The sequence below is a fragment of the Salvia miltiorrhiza genome, chromosome 5, assembly GCF_028751815.1.
Source record: "Salvia miltiorrhiza cultivar Shanhuang (shh) chromosome 5, IMPLAD_Smil_shh, whole genome shotgun sequence".
Taxonomy (NCBI): domain Eukaryota; kingdom Viridiplantae; phylum Streptophyta; class Magnoliopsida; order Lamiales; family Lamiaceae; genus Salvia; species Salvia miltiorrhiza.
The window spans coordinates 15,887,308-15,907,137 of NC_080391.1; the positions used below are offsets into that span (position 1 = coordinate 15,887,308).

General features: G+C 35.4%; 1 protein-coding gene across 7 annotated transcripts; it reads right to left on the reverse strand.

Annotated features, from left to right (window-relative positions):
• Positions 1-1,636: 1,636 nt before the first annotated feature.
• On the reverse strand, positions 1,637-9,955 carry LOC130986327 (uncharacterized). 7 transcript variants are annotated; one of them, XM_057909710.1, is made up of 16 exons: positions 9,225-9,949; positions 7,605-8,656; positions 7,350-7,513; positions 6,757-6,956; positions 6,476-6,544; positions 6,236-6,308; positions 5,706-5,862; positions 5,314-5,605; positions 5,095-5,209; positions 4,844-5,007; positions 4,662-4,736; positions 4,133-4,551; positions 3,641-3,704; positions 3,158-3,212; positions 2,973-2,997; positions 1,637-1,923 (listed from the first exon to the last, which is right to left on the reverse strand). In XM_057909710.1, the coding sequence occupies exons 1-12, from the start codon at positions 9,663-9,665 to the stop codon at positions 4,363-4,365; spliced, it is 2,991 nt and encodes a 996-aa protein (XP_057765693.1). In that variant the 5' UTR covers positions 9,666-9,949; the 3' UTR covers positions 1,637-1,923; positions 2,973-2,997; positions 3,158-3,212; positions 3,641-3,704; positions 4,133-4,362. The 7 variants fall into 7 exon arrangements, with proteins under 7 accessions (XP_057765693.1, XP_057765694.1, XP_057765696.1 ...); XM_057909711.1 differs by having other exon boundaries at positions 1,637-2,256; XM_057909712.1 differs by lacking the exon at positions 1,637-1,923 and adding an exon at positions 2,320-2,349.
• Between the last annotated feature and the right edge of the window lie 9,875 nt (positions 9,956-19,830).

Consider the following 19,830-nt stretch of genomic DNA (forward strand, 5'->3'; position numbering starts at 1 on the left):
AATAACTCATTACTTTTGGACACGGCTATTAAAAAGAAAAATGAATTGATAATGGCTCATTATTTTGGCCACGATTATTAAGAAAAAGAATGATTTAAGAGTAAAAGTGATAGAAAGTGGTGAAACTTACCACTTTTTGTGAGAAGTGGCTTCCTTCTATAAAATACTTCTTCCGTCCACCAAAGATATGTCACTTTACTTTCGGCACGGGTTTTAATAAAATGTGAGTGAAGTTGGTAGTGGAGTAAGGGTCCCACTTTAAATGTGAGTGGAATGGTGTGGACCCTACTATTAAAAATGGATGTGGCATATTTTTTTGTGGACGGACGAAAAAGGAAAGTTAGTAATTATCAATTGGATGAAGAGAGTATAAAAGAGGAGTTACTTCCAATTTCTCTCCTCATAATTTTTTCCTCCAAATTTTTATATCCTATTTTCTCTTTTTATTATTTTAATTCTTTTTAAAAAATTATTAATTTTGATTCATGAAAAACATATTCAATATGGATGTTAAATAAAATATTATGAAAAGATCTTCAATTTGATAAAAAAAATATAAAAAATAAATTTAAAATAAAAAACTAATGATCGTTTGAAGTATCAACATCAAAATTAATTTTTATTCGCTCTTATTTATCTTTAATGTTGAATATCACTCTTTTTTCATTTTGTTTCTCTTCACTGGTGAAAAAAGTAAGTAGATGTCATTTTTTTCCTTTAAAAAGGTTTATATAATTTTTTAATTATAGTTATTTTAAGTTTAAATATTTTTCAATCACATTAATTTTTAATGCAATCAATCATTTTAATATGAAAGTAGAATTTAAAATATTATATAGATTTATTAACTATGTGTACAAATTATTATTTTATGTTTTTTTATATGAACATATTTGTTGCTATATTTTATTTTTTATATTATTCGTATTTTTCCTGATTTCTTAATTAATTTTGAGTTATTTGAATATAAATTTTAATAATAATACATTTTGAACTTCTAAAAGCCTAAAATTATTATAATAAATGACAACTATTAATTTTATTATATTCATGGTTTACTGTTATTTACTAATCAATAAAATCGACTTAAATTATTTGCGTTACAATTTATAAAATCTAACAATTATTATTATATGTATTTAATATGCAATACTAATGGTATAATTTAAATTTATACTCATTAAGTTGATAACATTGTTATTACACATTATTTTCATCCAAATACTAATATTTAAATTAACATAATTTTTTTACTACCAATTAATCTAATTCATAATTTATGATATTTTGACATTAATAAATAATTTAAAATTTTAAAAATAAACAGTGCATCGCACGATAAGGCTTACCAATTTTTTCATTACCGCGCTGTCATATCATATGCTTACAAACTTTACCCACAATTCTTTTTATATGACGGCACATTGCGTAAGATATTGAGAGACATCCACCTTATTTAATTGAGATTAGGAAATGAAATCCAAATAATTTGAGACCGATTGCAAGATTTCTCAAGCGTAATGATCAGCAGATACACAAAACTGAGAATTGAGAAAACAACGTTGAGAATAAAAAAAAATCAAGAAAATATCAGAAGTAGTTCTAGTTCACAACTAGTTCGAGTACAAAACAAGAAGAAAAAAAATGCTTCTTGGATTTGAAACATGGAAGACCTATACAAAGAGCGGCAGACTCATCAACTTTTCTCAAAATCAACATTCCCTTACATTTGCAGTGTGCAAACAGTATAAGATCACCACGAAAACAATCTCACCCCAAGAGAATGTTCACACAGCCAAAACCTAGAACCTATCAAATCCTAACATCTTCAAGCATCCTATAACAATCGAGTGATAGGCCAACTTCTAATTTCAGGGTTACGGCAGAAATTATGTTGCATCACCCATCACAAGTAATCGACAACTGGAAACCAATAAAACGGCCAGGAATCAAAATGAACAAAATGTAAATTGTACTTGACAACTCTGTACCAAATACCATTATTCCTCTATGACACAGCTTGCATTACTCAACAATTGCAGAACATTACCCAATAATATTAAAATGAACAGTTATAGAAAGAGAAGTTACATAGAAGGAAGAAATCTAAAAAGGTAGCACATGTTATTCGTCAAGTCAAATAAGTAACATGGAATCACTGCTTCAACAACAGATTTAGCCTCTCTCCATTAGTTGATCCACCAATGAAACAAGAGAATGCAGCCTCACCGCTTGTGAGCTCCCAGCAGGAGAATTCTGTCATCTTTGTTCTTTCATTTTTATTTTTTAATTTTTTTTTTTTTTGGGGGGGGGGGAAGGGGGGGGAGAGAGAGAAATCACATGTTTCACCTAATCTCCAGAAAATGGCGATCGAAATTGAATTTTGGGGATTAGGCGGTTTATTCAAGCACACAGCAACTTCGCAGTATTTAAGATTTACACACCCACCTTAGCATCATTGCACTTCACATGATAGACATGCAACTAATATTTTCATTGAAAACAAAACATTAAAATTTAAAAAGAATCCCCAATAAAATACCAATGATAGACGATGGTTTGCATACACTTGCAAAATGATTATAAGCTGATTCAGATTATCTTTTTCAATTGTGGAGCTGGGGGAGATAAAAGAGTTTCTAAGAAGCTGTCTATCCCATCAAATTTCCTAATGACTGTCATCAAGGTAATCTAGTCAAAATTGAGATATTATGCCAAGAGTACAAGTTTCTTACCTATCAAAAATCAAGAACTCCTGGGAAATGTATTAGTGCCCAAAACAAGAATACTATCCAAAGTTCAATGAAAGTGAAATCACAAGGATTGTCAATCAAAAAAGTCAAAACCAACTGGGCAGTCATTTGAAAGAAATCGAATAAATAGATGGGCATGATGCCAGGGACATCACAAAACTGATTATCAGCAAAAAAAAGTAGAGACCGAAAACAATAGGCAACACAGAGGTCACTCACCAGTGTCAAGGGGAGATGCTCAACCCTACAAACACAAAAGATGCAGGTCATAATTGAGTTTCAGAATCACTTAACGAATGGTACATCACCACCCTCCACCCAACCCACCACCCCCACCAACAGAAAGAAAGGTGTTGATTAAAAAGAAAAATAATAGAATAGATATATCAAACTGGATAACTTACTTGAGTTATTTCATACTTCAGAGCAGCATCCAAACATATCTCCAGGCATACAGTCCTCCAGAACAACCAAACCATGGATCAGATATATGACAACCTCAAGGTGCATAATTTTAAAATTCTAAAGCAAAAGCAACCAAAAAGCACTCCGTAATGTCAACTCAAGGAACATATGGTGCAACAAAAAAGCACAGTGGACCAAAAAATAATTTAATAGCGAGCATTCATCAGAACTTTGAGACACTAATAGACGTGTCACAGAGATGGGCATATATGGTTTTCTTGTATGCAATACCTTACGGTTCTGAGACATTTTGAACGTACAAGACCACAAGGCAGTCAAATTTACCACTCATGAACTCTACATATCTTAAACGGGGACTATCCAAACCAATGCAAATAATAAAAATCATTAAGGTAATTCATATTCAAATGGGTTAGTTCTCAAAGGCACCACATAAACTCCTAAGAGACAAACCAAGGTACCTTCTCCAGAGTGCCTTTAATCATCTAAACCACTGAACAGTTTCCTCATAGCATATGAAGGGTCCTGAATGAAAGATTAGATTAGACTCTCCAGAACCAAAAGGTCTACAGTAGAGTACAGGAATAAAATAATACAAAGAATAATCTAGAACAATAAGCAAACCACCTGTGACTATTATTTAAAAAAGTAGAAAACATATGGCATCAGGACATGATCATGAAAAGTCTATACCAACTCTCGAGATAAAATCCCGAAAAGAACCACATTTGGAAAAGCGAAAAGCACATCATATATATACATATGTATAGGTGGAGGCAATGGTATCCCAATCACTATACTGAAGAAACTAATGCCTCCAAATGTAACTGATAGTACCAGATCCACAGTAAATGTAAACCCGAATCACTGAAAAACAATGATTTGTAAAGTTTCTTAATTGTTTCATTAAGAATTAGTACAAACAAAGGAAACGCCTTCAGTGAGTTTCTTACAATAGAAACAGAAAACAATCCATGGAAAGAACTCCACGATAACTGCCTTCCCCAAGATCATCTCTAAGAACTTCAACCATGCCCCATTCACCGTCTCCTGAATTCTTGCTCCCAGACAGAAGACAAAGACAGATAAATGTCCAATTAGATAATTCAGTATTGAGACGAGACCAAAATGCATAAGTATCTAATGCAACAGCAGTTCTGTAGTCAGAAATCAGCATCATGGTTCACTTGCCCGTGATGAAAGGATGGCCCAAGGCCTGTGATACATTCAACCTCTTATCTGGATCCAAGACAAATATCTTTTCCATAAGATCTCTAAAATTAGCGACCATTTTCGGATCCTCACCAGGAGATCCTGAAATTAATGTGCCAAAGTCTTTTGGCTTGATATTCACAATCAGTCTCCTTATTGGCTGCGAAAACAGAGTAAAAGTTCAACAAAAGCACAGATCCATTATAACCAACATGTAAGTGGAGTACCATATATAAAGATAGCAAAGCTATTCAAAAGTAGCATTCCAACCTTTTTCGAGACTGGGTCCTCATCTGTTGCAAGAAAATTTAAATCCTGGTCAAAGTGCTGATCAGTAAATGCTCCCTGCAACGAAGTAGCAAGTAAGGACACATGACCATCAAATGACAACACAAAAAATATTAAAGGGCATCAGACTTGCCTCAGTACAAACAATAAAACTTCATACTTACCTTACGGAGCATCTTCTTTGGGAAAGGACCTTTCAATTCCATGTGAAGACGAAGCATGTCATTGTTAGTAGGACCAGGAAATAGGACCTTCCCAGTGTAAAGCTCAAACAGACAGCAGCCAACTGACCAAATATCCATAGGATGGTCATATGATAGTCCTAGAACTGAAGACAGAGAAATAAACAAGTTTAATGATGAAAACAATTAATCAAAAGAAAGCAATATTACATTGCAACTAGCATCACACTTACTTATCTCAGGGGCACGATAAAAACGGCTAACAAGATAGGGCGTAATTTCATTTTTACCAGCAAACATGGCATTACCGAAGTCACAAAGCTTCAACACGTTTTTTGCTTCATTCACCTAGAGAAAGAAATGTGCACTGATCACTGAAGAGATTCAAAATAGTATACAATAAAAGCTAAAACATAATTAGAAAACAAAAGAAGAGGATGCTGCCTGCATACCAGCATATTATCTGGTTTGATATCACAATGAAGAACACCACAATTTTTCAAATGTTTCAATGCAATGAATAGTTGCTTAGCATATGCCCTCACAGCTGTAAGCTTCAGACCAATATTACGACCAAATTTCTTCAGAACTTCTCGTAAATTCATATGAAGTGATTCAAAAACTAAGCATAGATGATTCCGGTACTTGAAGGTAGAAAGAAAACGAACACAATGGCGCTTGCTCTCAGGGTCCGCACCAACTAACTTCTTTAGAATGACCAACTCTTCCATACCTGCCTTGTACCTATATTTGAAGACAACAAGAATACTAAGATGGTTAGCAAAAGGCTTCCAATGATCACAACCATTTAAAGCTGAATAAAAAGAAAAAGAAAGATACTCACATTGTTTCATTATTACGTATAATTTTGATTGCTACTTCTTCAGTATCACCAGGCTTAGCCTTTAGATCCTTTGCTCGAACAACAGTTGAAAATACACCTTTTCCATGGGCAGCTATTATCTCATAACGGCCATCAAGTACTTCCCCAAAACGGTAGCCTGGTCGTCACAAATATAATGAGATTATTATTAGATAAAGTCCAACTGAAAAGTTACACTTTCATGAGCAGTGTTGATACAAATACAAATACAAATACGCATATACCCCATGGGGTTTGGCACTACTCTAAATCATTTCCAAAATGAGACATCACCAAACTTAGCTCCACCGAAAAGTCAAATTTTCCCGACATTTTTAACCTCTTTTACCAGGCAATAGGTATGTAACCAAGCCAAAAGCACCACAAACCTCTTTTACCCAGCAATAGATATGTAACCAAGCCAAAAGCACCACAAAGATGATATCATGGATCATTATAAATACATTGAAACAGACATAATGCAGTAGAGATATTAGTGGTCAGGCACATACCATAGTAACCTTCGGCATCATCCCAATTGTCATTTAGTCCACTCTTTTCAACAGCTATACCATCCCCTTTACCCTGAAGAAGTGTCTGATTCAAATAAGAGAAGCAACAAATGGCTCCTAACAGAGAAGCACTACAACATAGGAAAGATTCAACGGACTCCAGGGGCTAAATAATCAATATAACTTCAACGAAAAAATTAAAGCGTGTACGGTGTACCAACAAAAGAACCCAAGACTAACCATTTTACGAACTCCAGCAGGTGATTCTCCAAATATATCATCACGAAACATATCATTGGATCTCTCACTCTGCAACAATCACATAAAGGAACAACTCATCATTCTTTGGTGTGATATTACAATATAAAGACTACATACAACCAACAAAAAGTGCCATTCATGATACTAAGAAAATATGAACCACTTCGATGACCTTTTCTATAAGAAACAAAGCAGCAAGTACAACTTACATAATTGCTGATAGAAAACATAAAATGTATAACCAAGGGCAGCAGAAATACCTTAGGCGTACCCTCTCCTAGCCCTCCAGTTCCAGTGGGCATCTCAACAGTGGAAAGACCATTTTGCGAAGGTGATTTCCCCACAGCAAAGGACGGTTCAGGAACATAATCATCTACTCCTTCAGTCTGATTGTCAGAGTTTTCAGGTAGAACTTCAGCAGATGCCACTTGTGATGGAGACTCTCCAACTGCATCCACTACTGGCACATAAGATGCAAGAATTAGCCAAACATAACATTACCAGAAGAAAAGAGGCAAACATATAGGAGAAGTGACTATGCTGTCATAAAATGCCAAACCTGAAAGTTCAAGAATATGAAGTTAAACTTCAACATGTAACAAAAAAGGGCTTTAAGATAGTTTGATTATAATCCAGCATATCCATAATATGCTAGCAAATACTTTTATTTCAAAAATTCACCTTTAACTTGAATTTATACATACGGTGAACTAGTAAATACCAGAAGACTTATGATGATAATGCCAGGAAAGAGCACATAAAAGTGTGATAATATTGAAGAGTTGTTCCAGCGAAGCTCAAGTTCAACTTCAACTATTTGCTGAGGGTAAGCGTATAAAATCTTTGCCCATACCTTGTAAATGGGTTTCAGGTTTTTGCTGCTTGTTTTTGTACTTTTCGAGGATAGCTTGCCTTCGCCTCCTACTTTCCTCCTTGATTCTCTCAAGATCATCCTCCTCCTGCTCAGCAAGTTGCACTGCGATCTTTTCTTGATAGTCCTCTTGCCGGTCATCTTCTCTGTGACAATCCAAAGCACAAAATGAACAAGTTTAGAAGGCGATAAAAAAAAATGCTCAAATCAACTAATTTCTTTTAAAGAAGTATATACCTCTCCAACTTCTCGTTGCCCTGTTTATTGTTAGATCTCTCATTTTCAAAATCACTTCTCCTCATATTCTCTGTATGGTAATCTTCATAGTTTCTTCTGTGCCTGGTTTCATTAACCCTATCTCTATGAGCATCTTCATCCTTGTCATATTTCTGGCGTCTGCTTAATCGATCAACATCATTATCCCTATTTTTATCTCTACTTCTAGCCCTTCTGCCATCTCTAACCCCTTGTCTATCTCTCTCCCGATCCCTGATCTGGTCTTCTCTAACGCGATCTCTGTCTCTCTCCCTCTCCCTCCCACTCCCCCGATCTCTTCCCCTCTCCCTTTCCCAGTCTCTATCATTCTCCCGCATATCTTGTTCTTTCTCTCCTCGATATCTGTCTCGAAGCCTGTTTCTTTCTCTTTCCCTTCCCATCTCTTCATCCTTCCTTTCTTTGTCTCTATTTCTATCTCTATCCCAATCCCTCTCCCTGCTGCCCTCCCTGTATGTGTCCCGAGTACTGTAATGCCTTTCTACTCTCTCCGTATATCTGCTGCTAGAACTACGCTCCCGTTCTTTGTCCCTGATGTCCCTACTGCTGTGTCTGTACCCTTTGGAATCTCTCGCAGCCTGTTCATCATCAGACACACTGCGGTGTTTCCTCTCCCTAAAATAGGGGACCTCCAGGGAAGCTTCACGTACAATACTTCGGGACCGAGACCTTCCCCTAGACAAATCAGGTGACTTCAACAGGTTATTATATGATCTCTCTTTCAGGTGATTTTCATGAGAGTGAGATCCGCCCCCAGGCACTTTCTCAGAAGATGAAGATTTCCTCAAGCTTGTTCGATCAACTTCATCAACAAAGTTGCAATTCGGCTTATCAACTTTAGAGAGGTGCGTACTATTCACTTCCTGATATTTATTTTCATAACCCCCATTCGCAAGACCCACAGAATTAGATAATCTCTCCTGATCTATCTCACCACTTTCTTTGCTATCTGTTTTGTCCCTCCCCAAATTCTGTAATTTTTTATCAACTGTTTCCAGACTATCTTCATTGACTCCCTGAAAAGAAAAATAGGAAGGGATCATTACTCAACAAGCCAAAATCATACATAACTAACAACGCTTGCAAAATAAGTTTTGTACATGTAACCAAGTCTTACAATCAATTCAAAGCCATCATTTCAGTCTTCTGGAAAGTGGAAACGCCTAAGGGGAACTTTGCCTGACACCAAAATGTAATTATGGGGTGCAAGGCTCCCTTTTCATAAAATTTGCTGGGTCCATGTAATGCAGCAAGAATATTTGCATGAAAGCAGAACATCTTCCTATCACTACAAATTTGATCAGAAACTCAAACACATAAAGAAGTCACGGGAGCTCATGATATCCGGGTTCCAAAGAACTAGAAAACTTTCTTTGGGGACACTTGGCCATGTGGAAAATGTCATATACGAATTGGGAGACAACGTTATAAGAAAACACAAAAACCATGTTCATGATAGAAGTCCAGTGAAAAAAAGAATGCAACAGAAATTCAAAGAACCTATAAGACCCCATGAAGCAATGAATACCAGAATGGAGGAAAAAACAAATAGGTAGAGATAGAGCAAGGGGGATCTGAACACACCATGTTAAAATCATCACATCCGTTCGTCTTAATTTCCCCAAACTCAACATCCGATTGCGAATTCTTCTTGAACTTGTCAGAATCCTCATTAACAAAATCGACCAAACCATCATCCTCCACTATCTCGCCTTCCTCCATCTCATAATCCAAACCGGCGAAATCAGATTTATGCTTCACTGGAACTTCGCCCGAAGAACCTCCACCATCCTCGGTGGTACTTTCTAATTTCTTTTCTTCAACCTCAGCATCATCGATTCTATCACCTTCCAATTCTTCCCTCTCGGTTATTTCTTCCTTCTCTTTGCTGCTCCGGTGGCGGTGGTGATGGCGATGCCGGTGGTGATGGCGATGTTTGCGGCGTTTCGATCGCTCCTCCGCGTCGTCGGTGGAGGAGGATCGGTGGTGCTTACGACGCGTTGGTTCAATCGAATCACCGGTCATAGTCGTTGGAATTAGGGTTAACGACCGAATTAGGGTTGAGGTAAAACGATGAAATCTTGATTGCGGAAGAGATGCAGATTTAGGGTTAGGGTAGAGTTCGCCAAATCTATTGATACAATATTTCGCAAACAAATAGCCAAAGAATTTGTGATTTGAGAGAGATCTTACGATAATATAATGAGGGAGAATGTGAGATTTTCAGTTTGCCCCTCAAGTTTCAATAATTTAGTGACGAACCCAATATTTTGCACCCTCGAGAAACAACCTTCCTTTTATTTTGCATCCTTTTTTCTTGGCGTGTGTTTGGTAGGTCATATTATTAATAGTTTTGAATATCAAAATAATTTGAGTTTATATAAGGGTTAAATATATGTAAATTTACGAATTTTAGTCAAAATCTATTTTTAAAATTCATTTTTATACATTAATTTTAGAATCCTATTCAATTTTAACAATGAATTCATCTTCAACAATTTAAAAAAACACATAGCACTGACGTCTGGGCTTACTATCATTTATCTTCTAACCTATCGGTATTTTCGTGCGTTTTTGGGAGCGTAGTGAGCCTACCCAAAGTATCACGAGTGTTTTTAATCGAAAATGAATTCGTTGTTAAAATTGAACAAATCTCAAAGTTGGTGTATAAAATTGAATTTTTGAAAATTTGTGTTAAAAATGGATTTTTACTCAAATTCGTGATTTTAGATGCATTTAACCGTTTATATAATTGTTGTACCTGTTAGGTCCTGAGGGTCTCGAATAGGTGTATGGGGGGAATACACCTATGGGCTATTTTTTAAACAATCCTCAATCAGAGGGATCTCAGTCAGAGATCAAAACGAAACTTTACATGCAAACAAAGACGTCTGTTTAACAGAAATCAGTTTTGACCAAACAGGGTTAACGACTGATACTGAAAGCTCTTCAGTAAAGAGTTATCAGTTAAATTGTTGGAACTTAACTGATACAAGTAAGGGCTTCAGTCGTGTTTGCTAAAACAGAGATGATAACACTCTTCCTGACTATCAGAAGATAGATCAGTCAGACTGATATCATACGCAGCGGAAATTAAACTTAGTTTCGCAATAGCCTCGGTGGAGCACGTTGTTGGTTATTCGGTTTCTCTTTGCAGTTAATCAGTATTCAGTTTATCAATTGAAATAACACAAGTAAGAATGTAAAACTGAAAACTGTAAACAACACATAGACTTTTACGTAGTTCGGAAAAACTCTTTCCTACATCCACGGTTGGTTGATCAGACCAACAATCCACTCCGCAAGTGCTTAACAGGTGCACTGCAAACCGAACCGTGTGCTTGCCGGGTGCACACAACCGTACCACTGAAGAAAACCCTTCTTCAGTACCCACGCTTCACTCGCGTAGGATTTCTCTTGCTTAGCACAACCCGCGCTAAGACTCTCAGAGACAGAAAACCCTTCTGACCTCCGAATCACTCAAAACACTCTTATGGGGGGAGGTTTGAACGAATGCCAACTATACTTACAAAGAACAAGTTCTTTGAAACAAGTTTGACCTTTGGCTTTTGGGTAAACAGAGGTTTGCCTAAGGTCTAAGAGAATGCGTGTAATCAGCAGTGACTGATTTTGGCTTTGGAATTCTCTTCTTCGATTCAAGCTTTGGGGAGATTAAGCTTTAGGCTGAGTAGCAATTTCGGCAGAGCTTATGTCGTTGAATCGGTGAAGGTTGAAGTGATCCTCAAGTGCTATTTGTAGGAGAACTCTTGAATAGATCCGTTGGCGTAGATCGTCCTCAAGATTTCTTCCGTTGGAGAGCAATTCGAATTTGGGCTGAGGCTTCAATCTTCGAGGTTCCTTGTCTGGGTGGAAACGGCTCTCTTTGATGGACAGGAGATGTGACGTCTCTGAAAAGTAACCACCAGATAGGAATGACCTCTGTAGAGATAAGATCCTGAGATCTCTGCATTTAATGCGGCTGTACTTTGTGAGTACGTGGCTTCCTCTGAACATTGGAATATCAGTTCGAGGAGGAATATTCAACTGATACTTGACTTTAGTATCAGTCCATTGCGCGCATTAAGTAATCAGTCTTCGACTGATTCTTCAACTGATACTTCAGTTGGTATCTGCAGTCTTCAGTCTTCAGTCCTTCATTCTTCAGTCTTCAGTCTTCGACACCGCAAGCTAAACTAGAAACGAACTCTAACACTTGAGTTCAAAACAATTCTAGTCTATTACAATTAAGACCTATGAATTTTGGTATCATCAAAACAAGGGTTATGATATTCCACAAGGTTCCCAACAGTACCTAAAATTATTTAGGAGGTGATTGGTAGGATGGAATGAAATGAGGGTGAAATGGAATGGATGTAGAATTGGAATGACAACCGCCCTTAATTAGGTGATTTTTATGCTTGGTATGCACAAGAAATATCGAAGGAATGGAATTGTGATTCTTTGTTTGATTCCATTCCTATGATTGGTAACTATAAATAAAGTTTAGGAATGAATTGGAATTATTTTATTTTACTAATTTACCTTTTACATCACTTTAAAAGTATAAAAATTATAAATACAAATTATACAATTGAGAAGATAAATATTTTATTGATGTATTTCACGAAGAAAAATTGAAAATTTTAAAATGGTAATAATGTGGATGTAATATATAGTTCATTTTTTTGTAAAAAAAAAGGAGATTATCGATAGATTAATTTAAATATTTGTAATTCTTTTTTTTATTATTTCTTTAATTTTATTTTATAGAACTTAAACGCTTGAATTAATTAATACTTAATTATGTTAAGATTAAATATTATTAAGGAGTCCATAAAATTTAGCATAACTTTCACATAGTATTATTTTTATATACATAGTTAAACTGTAAGTATATTAATTCTCATTTCAAAATAATATTAATCAGCATAAAAATATATATCTAGGGGTGGTAATCGGTTCGTTTATGGAATAACCAAATCAAAATTTTGATTAACCGTAATTAAAATTGACCTAAATTAATAACTGTAATTGAAACTGATTAGGAGTTTCGGTTAACCGAAATTAAGTTATTTTAAGTTAAAAATATAAAATATGTGCTATTCCCCACCATAAACTAAACGGGTTAATATGCAAAAACACCTCTAATGTTACCGCCCCAACTACACTTAAGCCCCTAACCTAACGTTGATAGCAACTAACACCCCAAAGTTCATTAAGTACTACAATTAAATCCACAAACAAACAATTTCTTTCACAAAATTAAGAAATTCATTTTTTTTAATCTATATAATATATAAAAGAGGAGTTTTCTCCCTCGATTTTTTCCCACCATTTTTTCTCTCTTCTCCCATCAATTTTTTCATTATTTTTCATCTCATTTTTCTTTTACAATTTTAATACTTTTCTAAATAATATCAAATTTAATTTATGAAGAAATATTTAATAAGCATCTTATGTTTAAGTTTGTAACAAAATATTTAATATAGTATAAAAATTATCAAAAATAAATATAAAACAAATAAGTTATTAAAATTTTAAAATATTCTATTTTCTTTCTCTTTGTTAAAATTTTACAATTCTTTTATTTATGTCTGTGTATGAAAATATTTATTTATATGAAAAAAATTGATGGAAGAAGAGAGAGAAAAAATGGTGGGAAAAAATGGAGGGAGAAAACTTCCCTTTTATATATTACTAGTATTACCATTCGTGCGATGCACGACGAACATTGAAACTAAACAATATATTTAAATAAATAAATATAAATATTAAATAAAATTAAAATATATAAAGATAAAATATATTTTAATATAAATAAACTAAAACAATCCACGCCCGTCAATTATTTAATAAAATCCTAAATTTAAAAATATAAATTTTCAACTTTGTATAAAGCGTAATGATAATTAAAGTTATTAAATAAAAAAAATCAATAATAAAAATTAGCATTAGGCATTATTATCATCGAGTAGTATATGCGTCATAATAAATAAATAAGTATTTTCATACACAAACATATATATAAAATTGTAAAATTTTAACTAAGAGATAAAGTAAAATATTTTAACTTTTAATTTATTTCATAACTTAATCGTTTTAACTTCATTTTTCATGATTTTTATACTATATTAAATTTAAAATGAGCATATTTTTTAAAAAATAAAATAATGTGATAATGTTTAGAAAAGGATTAAAATATAAAAAAATAGTGAAAAAATGGTGGGAGAAGAGAGAAAAAAAAAGAGGGAATAAATGGAGGGAAAAAGCCATTTTTTTATATCAAATTAAAGCTATTTTCATAATCTTTAATTTGATATGCATATTAAATATTTAACATTAATCAAATTAAATTACAATTGAAACGAAAAAAGAGAAATGGAAAAAAAACATGCAGGATTGAGTGTGAATTGTGAAAAAAATAGGTATTCTGGAGTATTAAAAAAATTATTTTAAAAAAGTTACACTAAAAAGTATCCGAAAAAATTATCTAATTGTATATTATATAAATATAGATATAAATTGATGTCATATATTTGCTATGAACAAAAGAAATTAAAATTGAAAATAAAATTAAAGTAAAGCTAATTAAATAAAATCAAAAGATTAGAAAGATGTAGAAAATAAAATAAATCAAAACATAAAAGAAAAAGGTGGAGTATAAAGAAAAATGAGTGGAACGCAATTTTTGCATACTTGTTGAAAAATAGGAAGCAGTTAAAAAAAACTGATTTTTAAAATTTAGTGGGAAAAAATAGCCGTTAAACTGTCTTTTTATATATTATATAGATATAACTTAAAAAAGTGAATTTCTTAATTTTGTGAAAGAAATTTTGTTTATAGGTTTAATTGTAGTACTTAATGAACTTTGGGGTGTTAGTTGCTATCAACGTTAGGTTAGGGGCTTAAGTGTAGTTGAGATGGTAACGTTAGGGTGTTTTTGCATATTAACCCTAAACTAAACCGTAGTCCATTTTCTTTTTAAAAAGAAAGAATATGTTTATTAAAATTAATATCAACCATCTTCAACTGCTTATCATCATACATCATATGTATGTACGTATATACTATATAGAGATGTGATTTTAATATAAAAATATTTTGTTTCGCTTTATTTCTACTTCATGCAGAATGATACATTAATTAAACAACATCATGCAAAAATCTGTATATAACATAGAAGAAAAATAATCCAGTCATATTTTAAAATATTAAATATAAGTTAATTTTAAAATAAAATAAAATATTTTTTTATTTTTATTTTAAAATATCGGCTAATTGATTTTAACAGATCGGTTATCCGTTAAACCGATAACCGATTAACCGAATTCCAACCATAACTAAAACTGATAACCAAATCGAACCCTAAATTTCGGTTATCGGTTAATCAATTAAGCAAAATTTCATCTTGATTACGGTTATAACCGAAAATCAAAATTATTTTACCACCCCTATGTATATTTATAAATTTAACAAATTATATTCTTTTTTATTCTATTCGTTATACTGTAAATAATTACTTTAGTTAAACACATTTTTTAATAATTTGGACCCAATAGTTTTAGTATATATAAGTTAGAAAGAAAAAACCAATTAGTTAGTGTCATTGTTAATGTACAAATACAATAATTAAGAAAAAGATAGTATATAAAATAGAAACATAAAAGAAAAAAAGGAGAACAAATTATATAAAATAAATACGTAGAATCTTATTATATATTATATGTGATTATGTAATGTGTTGCATCAATTTCAATCCATATATTAGACTATTGCTTATCTAAAGTTGATAAGTATTTTTTTTAAAATAATTTTTTTATTCAAAAAAATACTGTTTATATTTTGATAATAATAATAATAATAATAATAATAATAATAATAATAATAATAATAATAATAATAATAATAATAATAATAATAATAATAATAATAATAATAATAATGTATGTTTTATATATACATGCTTCATATAGATGGAAGGATTAAGAATGAAATGAAATGACTAATATTGTGGTAGGTGGAATGAATGGTGATTCCCATGGATGTAGGAATGCCAATTCCTATAAAGAAAAACTAGTGTATAACCCGTCGAATTTCGACGGGATTTTAAATTATAATTTAAATTATTTATATTATTTTTGTATAATATAATTAATTTTTAATTAATTCAGTTTGATGTAATAGAATTTACATTATACTAATCTTAATTATATTCGTCAATTAAATGTTAACTTTTTGTTAGAATAGTAAAAATACTCGTTTATATAAATTTTGTACATTTTTAATATATTGATGGATAAGAATTAATTTAAGATCTTATTTTTCATCTAAGCATCATCTCATCTCATGATCATCAAGAACTCGAAAGACGATATCTGACTTTTCAGCATTATCTCGTCTAGACCCTAAAATACTATGACTGACATAATGCGTCAATCGTTTAACATCACTATCTGATGCTTTAAATATCATAATTCACTTCTAAACATCATTTTCATTATGAGCTTGAAAAACCAGGGCTGACTTGTGAAATTATATAATCTGAAGCTTGTGAGATTATAACTAACTTCTAAACATCATCTTATATAGAGTTTAAAAAATCACCATTTGTGCATCATCTTATTTCGAGCTTAAAATATCATAACTAAGTTTCAAGCATCATTTCGTTTGGAGTTTGAAAGAATAAAACTGATTCGTGAGAATCATCTTGTTTGAAGTTTGAAAGACTATAACTAAGTTTTGAGAATCATCTAGTCTAAGGCTTGAGAAAATTGATGTGATATTCAAATGATATCTGGTGTTTAACGAAACCAACACCTAAAACTACGGAATAAAAGTCGTAAACTATACCTATTAACGTTGATCGGAAGGGATGAACTAGCAAACGGAAAATCAAGCACGAGAGCAAAATGTTACTGTAGTATTCAAGAGCAAATGATAGCGTAAAAATAATACACGAGCACGAGGCCTATTTATAGATTTACAAACGGAGGGGTAGAATAGTAAAAACATCTGCGGTGCATGCGTCTTGCGTGATGGAAGGGTACGCTGGTAATTTCGGTAATATGCGGGAGACCTTCCGCGCGTTTGTTGGCTCCTCTGATGGAAATGTCTTTTCTGGCAAAGGCGTCTTCTCTGGTGATGTTGACATCTCTGGTGGAGGTGACTCTTTTGGTAAACACGTCTTCTCTGGCAAGGGCATCTCCTCTGGCGGTAGTGACTTCTCTGGCACGGATATACTTTCTCTGGTGAAGGACTTCTCTGACGATGGCGACTTCTCTGGCATGGAGGACTTCTCTGACGATGGTGACTTCTCTGATGGCATTGACTTCTCTGGCGAGTGTGTCTCTTCTGCCATATTTGACCCGCCAGTGGGATCGATTCCTCTGATTTGTATTCTGTCCCTACTCTGCACATATTACTCCTCATCAACCACCCCCCCCTCTGGTCTGGTTGAACCAGGTATTTTTCGTGTTCAACCAGTGGGGTACTGTGAAAGCCCAAACTATGCTGTTTTCCTTGATCCCTGCAAATCATGAAGACATAAGTACTCTAATTTCATAAGAAAGCAAAGATAAACCCTGTAAATTGCCCTCTGGTATTTTTATTATTCCCACCCTCCCTGGTCTGGCTAGTTCACTCTGGAGTATTGCCACTAGCCAGAGGACTCGCCCGCGTGGATGACGTCACCTGCATTAAATGCCTGCCCGATCTACAGTACTTTTCCCGTACCCCGAGGTTACTTTTTAACCTTTGCGTCCTTTCGACTCTCCGTATAAATCTTCATCCGTCGATTATTTCCCGTGTGCCACGCGTCGTTCATCCCGTGTGTTGGTGGTTACCCGCGTACAATTTTACTTAGTCGATTCGAACTCCCATTTTTCACTATTCTTCTTCTCTTGCTTTTCCGAAATCCCTTCATCTGTAAATTTTCTGCGATTCTTATTCCTGTTCCGACGTGCTTCCGGCGATCCTTCCGTTCCGGTGCCTATACTCAATCCTTATTCGACCTAGGTAATTCGCGCGCCTCTTCTTCCAGTATTTGTGATTAGTTGTAGTTTGGTGGTATAGTTGTTGGTGCTCTGATTGAGCGTGCTAGAAACCCTAGGATTGAAATTTCCAATAATGGCTTCTATGTCCGCTCCACAACCCCCGCGATCGCCTTCCCCCTCCCCCCAAGCTTCTTCATCTTCATCTCCTCAGCTCCAAGATCTCGAAAATCTTCCTTCCCCCTCTGTTTCTCATGACTCTGAAACTGCTCCCAGTCCCTCTTTACCAAAGAAGAGAACTAAGAAGACACCCCAATCCCCGAAGCGTGTTCCTGCATCCAGCCTTAGTGTTGCAGAGATAGAGAAGATGCAGCGCCAATGTCGTAATCCTGAGGGTTTAAAATTCATTGCCTTCTCCAAAGCCACAACACCCCCAGAAGAACTTCGAAATCATAAAACCGTGGTGATCTGGCAAGCTCAGATAAATGCCGGTCTCAGGCTTCCTCCTCCTGATCTTTTAGTCAGTGTCTGTAACCATTACCGTATTCCCTTTTACCAAATCGCCCCCTCCGCCATCCGGAGGTTATACGCTTTCCATGTTCTTTGCCGCGCCCATGGTGTTGGGGATACTGGCAAATTATTTTGTCAGACCCAGACTCTTCGTATGCAGGGTAGTCCTTTGTATAGTTTTGCTGGCCACCCAAGTCATCCCACCTCTTTTCTTTCCTCCTTAAATTCTTTTGATAAAGGCTTTTTATCCAAGTATTGCTATGTGCGCACCCTTATCGGTAGCTGGCGTGCTTACGGAGTTTCGGAACTAGAATGGCATGGTTCCCGCACTACCTATAGGCCAGCTTCTTCAGAGCCTCCCTCGAACTTTGACCTGGGCGTTATTGCCCAACTGAATGCTATGAATAAAGCCCAGACCTTAGACTGTAGGTACCTTGCTGAAAACCCTTCGTCTCTGGCATTCAATGGCCTATTCCCCCTATATCCAGAGAAATCGATAGGTAAAAAATATACATTAAAAAACATATTAGCTTTTGTTACCCTGATTTTAATGTTATGAAATTTTGGTTTGCAGATATGTCTTGGAGGCGCAAGTGTGGGGACAATTTGCCCGACATTCCCTCTCTTGCTGGCAGCGGGGAACATGGCACAGGTGGTTCTGCTTCCGGGACAAATCCCTCGGAGCAGCCTACTGGGGCCAAGCTGACCCCTATTCCTCCTGTAGTTGAAATCCCAGAGGGGAATGTGGCAGCCTCGCGTCCATTTGACGCGGAGGAAGTTGATGCGGGAGCCCTTGTTCATAGGGGTAGACGCTCCAGCGCTGGTGATGCCGCTGGCACCTGTGAAGAAGATATCCAAATCGTGGATATTACTGATGAGGTTCCTTCGCCCGATTCAGCTCCCGGTGCCCCCCTTGTTGAGCTTTCGAAGAAAAGGAAGAGGGGCTCCCTAATCTCTGTAGGTGAGAAGAAAAAACAGGAGGGCCTGAAAAAGGCTGGCAAATCTTCAGAGCCAGCAAGGAAGTCTGCTGGTGGTGTAAAGATTATCCCCTCTGCTGGGGACAAGGGCAAGGGGCCAGCTAAGAAGTCAGCTGGTGGTTCTAAGGTTCTCCCCTCGGCCGGTGGAAAGGGTAAGGGCAAAGCTGTAGTGCCCTCGGCTGATGAACCAGAGGATCTTGTTCCTGGGCCGATTTCAAGTTTATCGGGGCAGGAATTGATTGATGCTTTGATAGCTCGTGTCCACTCAAAGGATCAAGAGAAAATGGAGAAGATGTCCCGGCCGGCTTTAGCTACTCAGCTCTGCCGGTTGGCTCTTCAGGTATCCTGCATCTTATACTCTTTGTTAAAAAATTTTAAATTACTAACCTTTTATTGTTTTGTTGGAACCCATTTTATTTTCTTGCAGGTGGAGTCGGGGATGTGGGGGGCTGTTAAATGCATCCATGACTACGAGGTGGCAGAGAAAGAGAGAGAGAAGAAACAAGCGGACGTTGCCAAACGTGATGATGCTGTCGCTGGGGTGGTGGAACGCCTGAGTAAAGCTGAAGCGGAGATTACTGATTTGAAGGCCCGGCTAGCTCAAGCAGAAGTAGAGAAGTCCTCTCTGGTTTCTGAATTAACCAGAACAACTAAAGAAAGCCATGCGAGCCTTGCCAGGTTCAAGGCGGAGTATGAGCAGGCCTACAAAGGAGC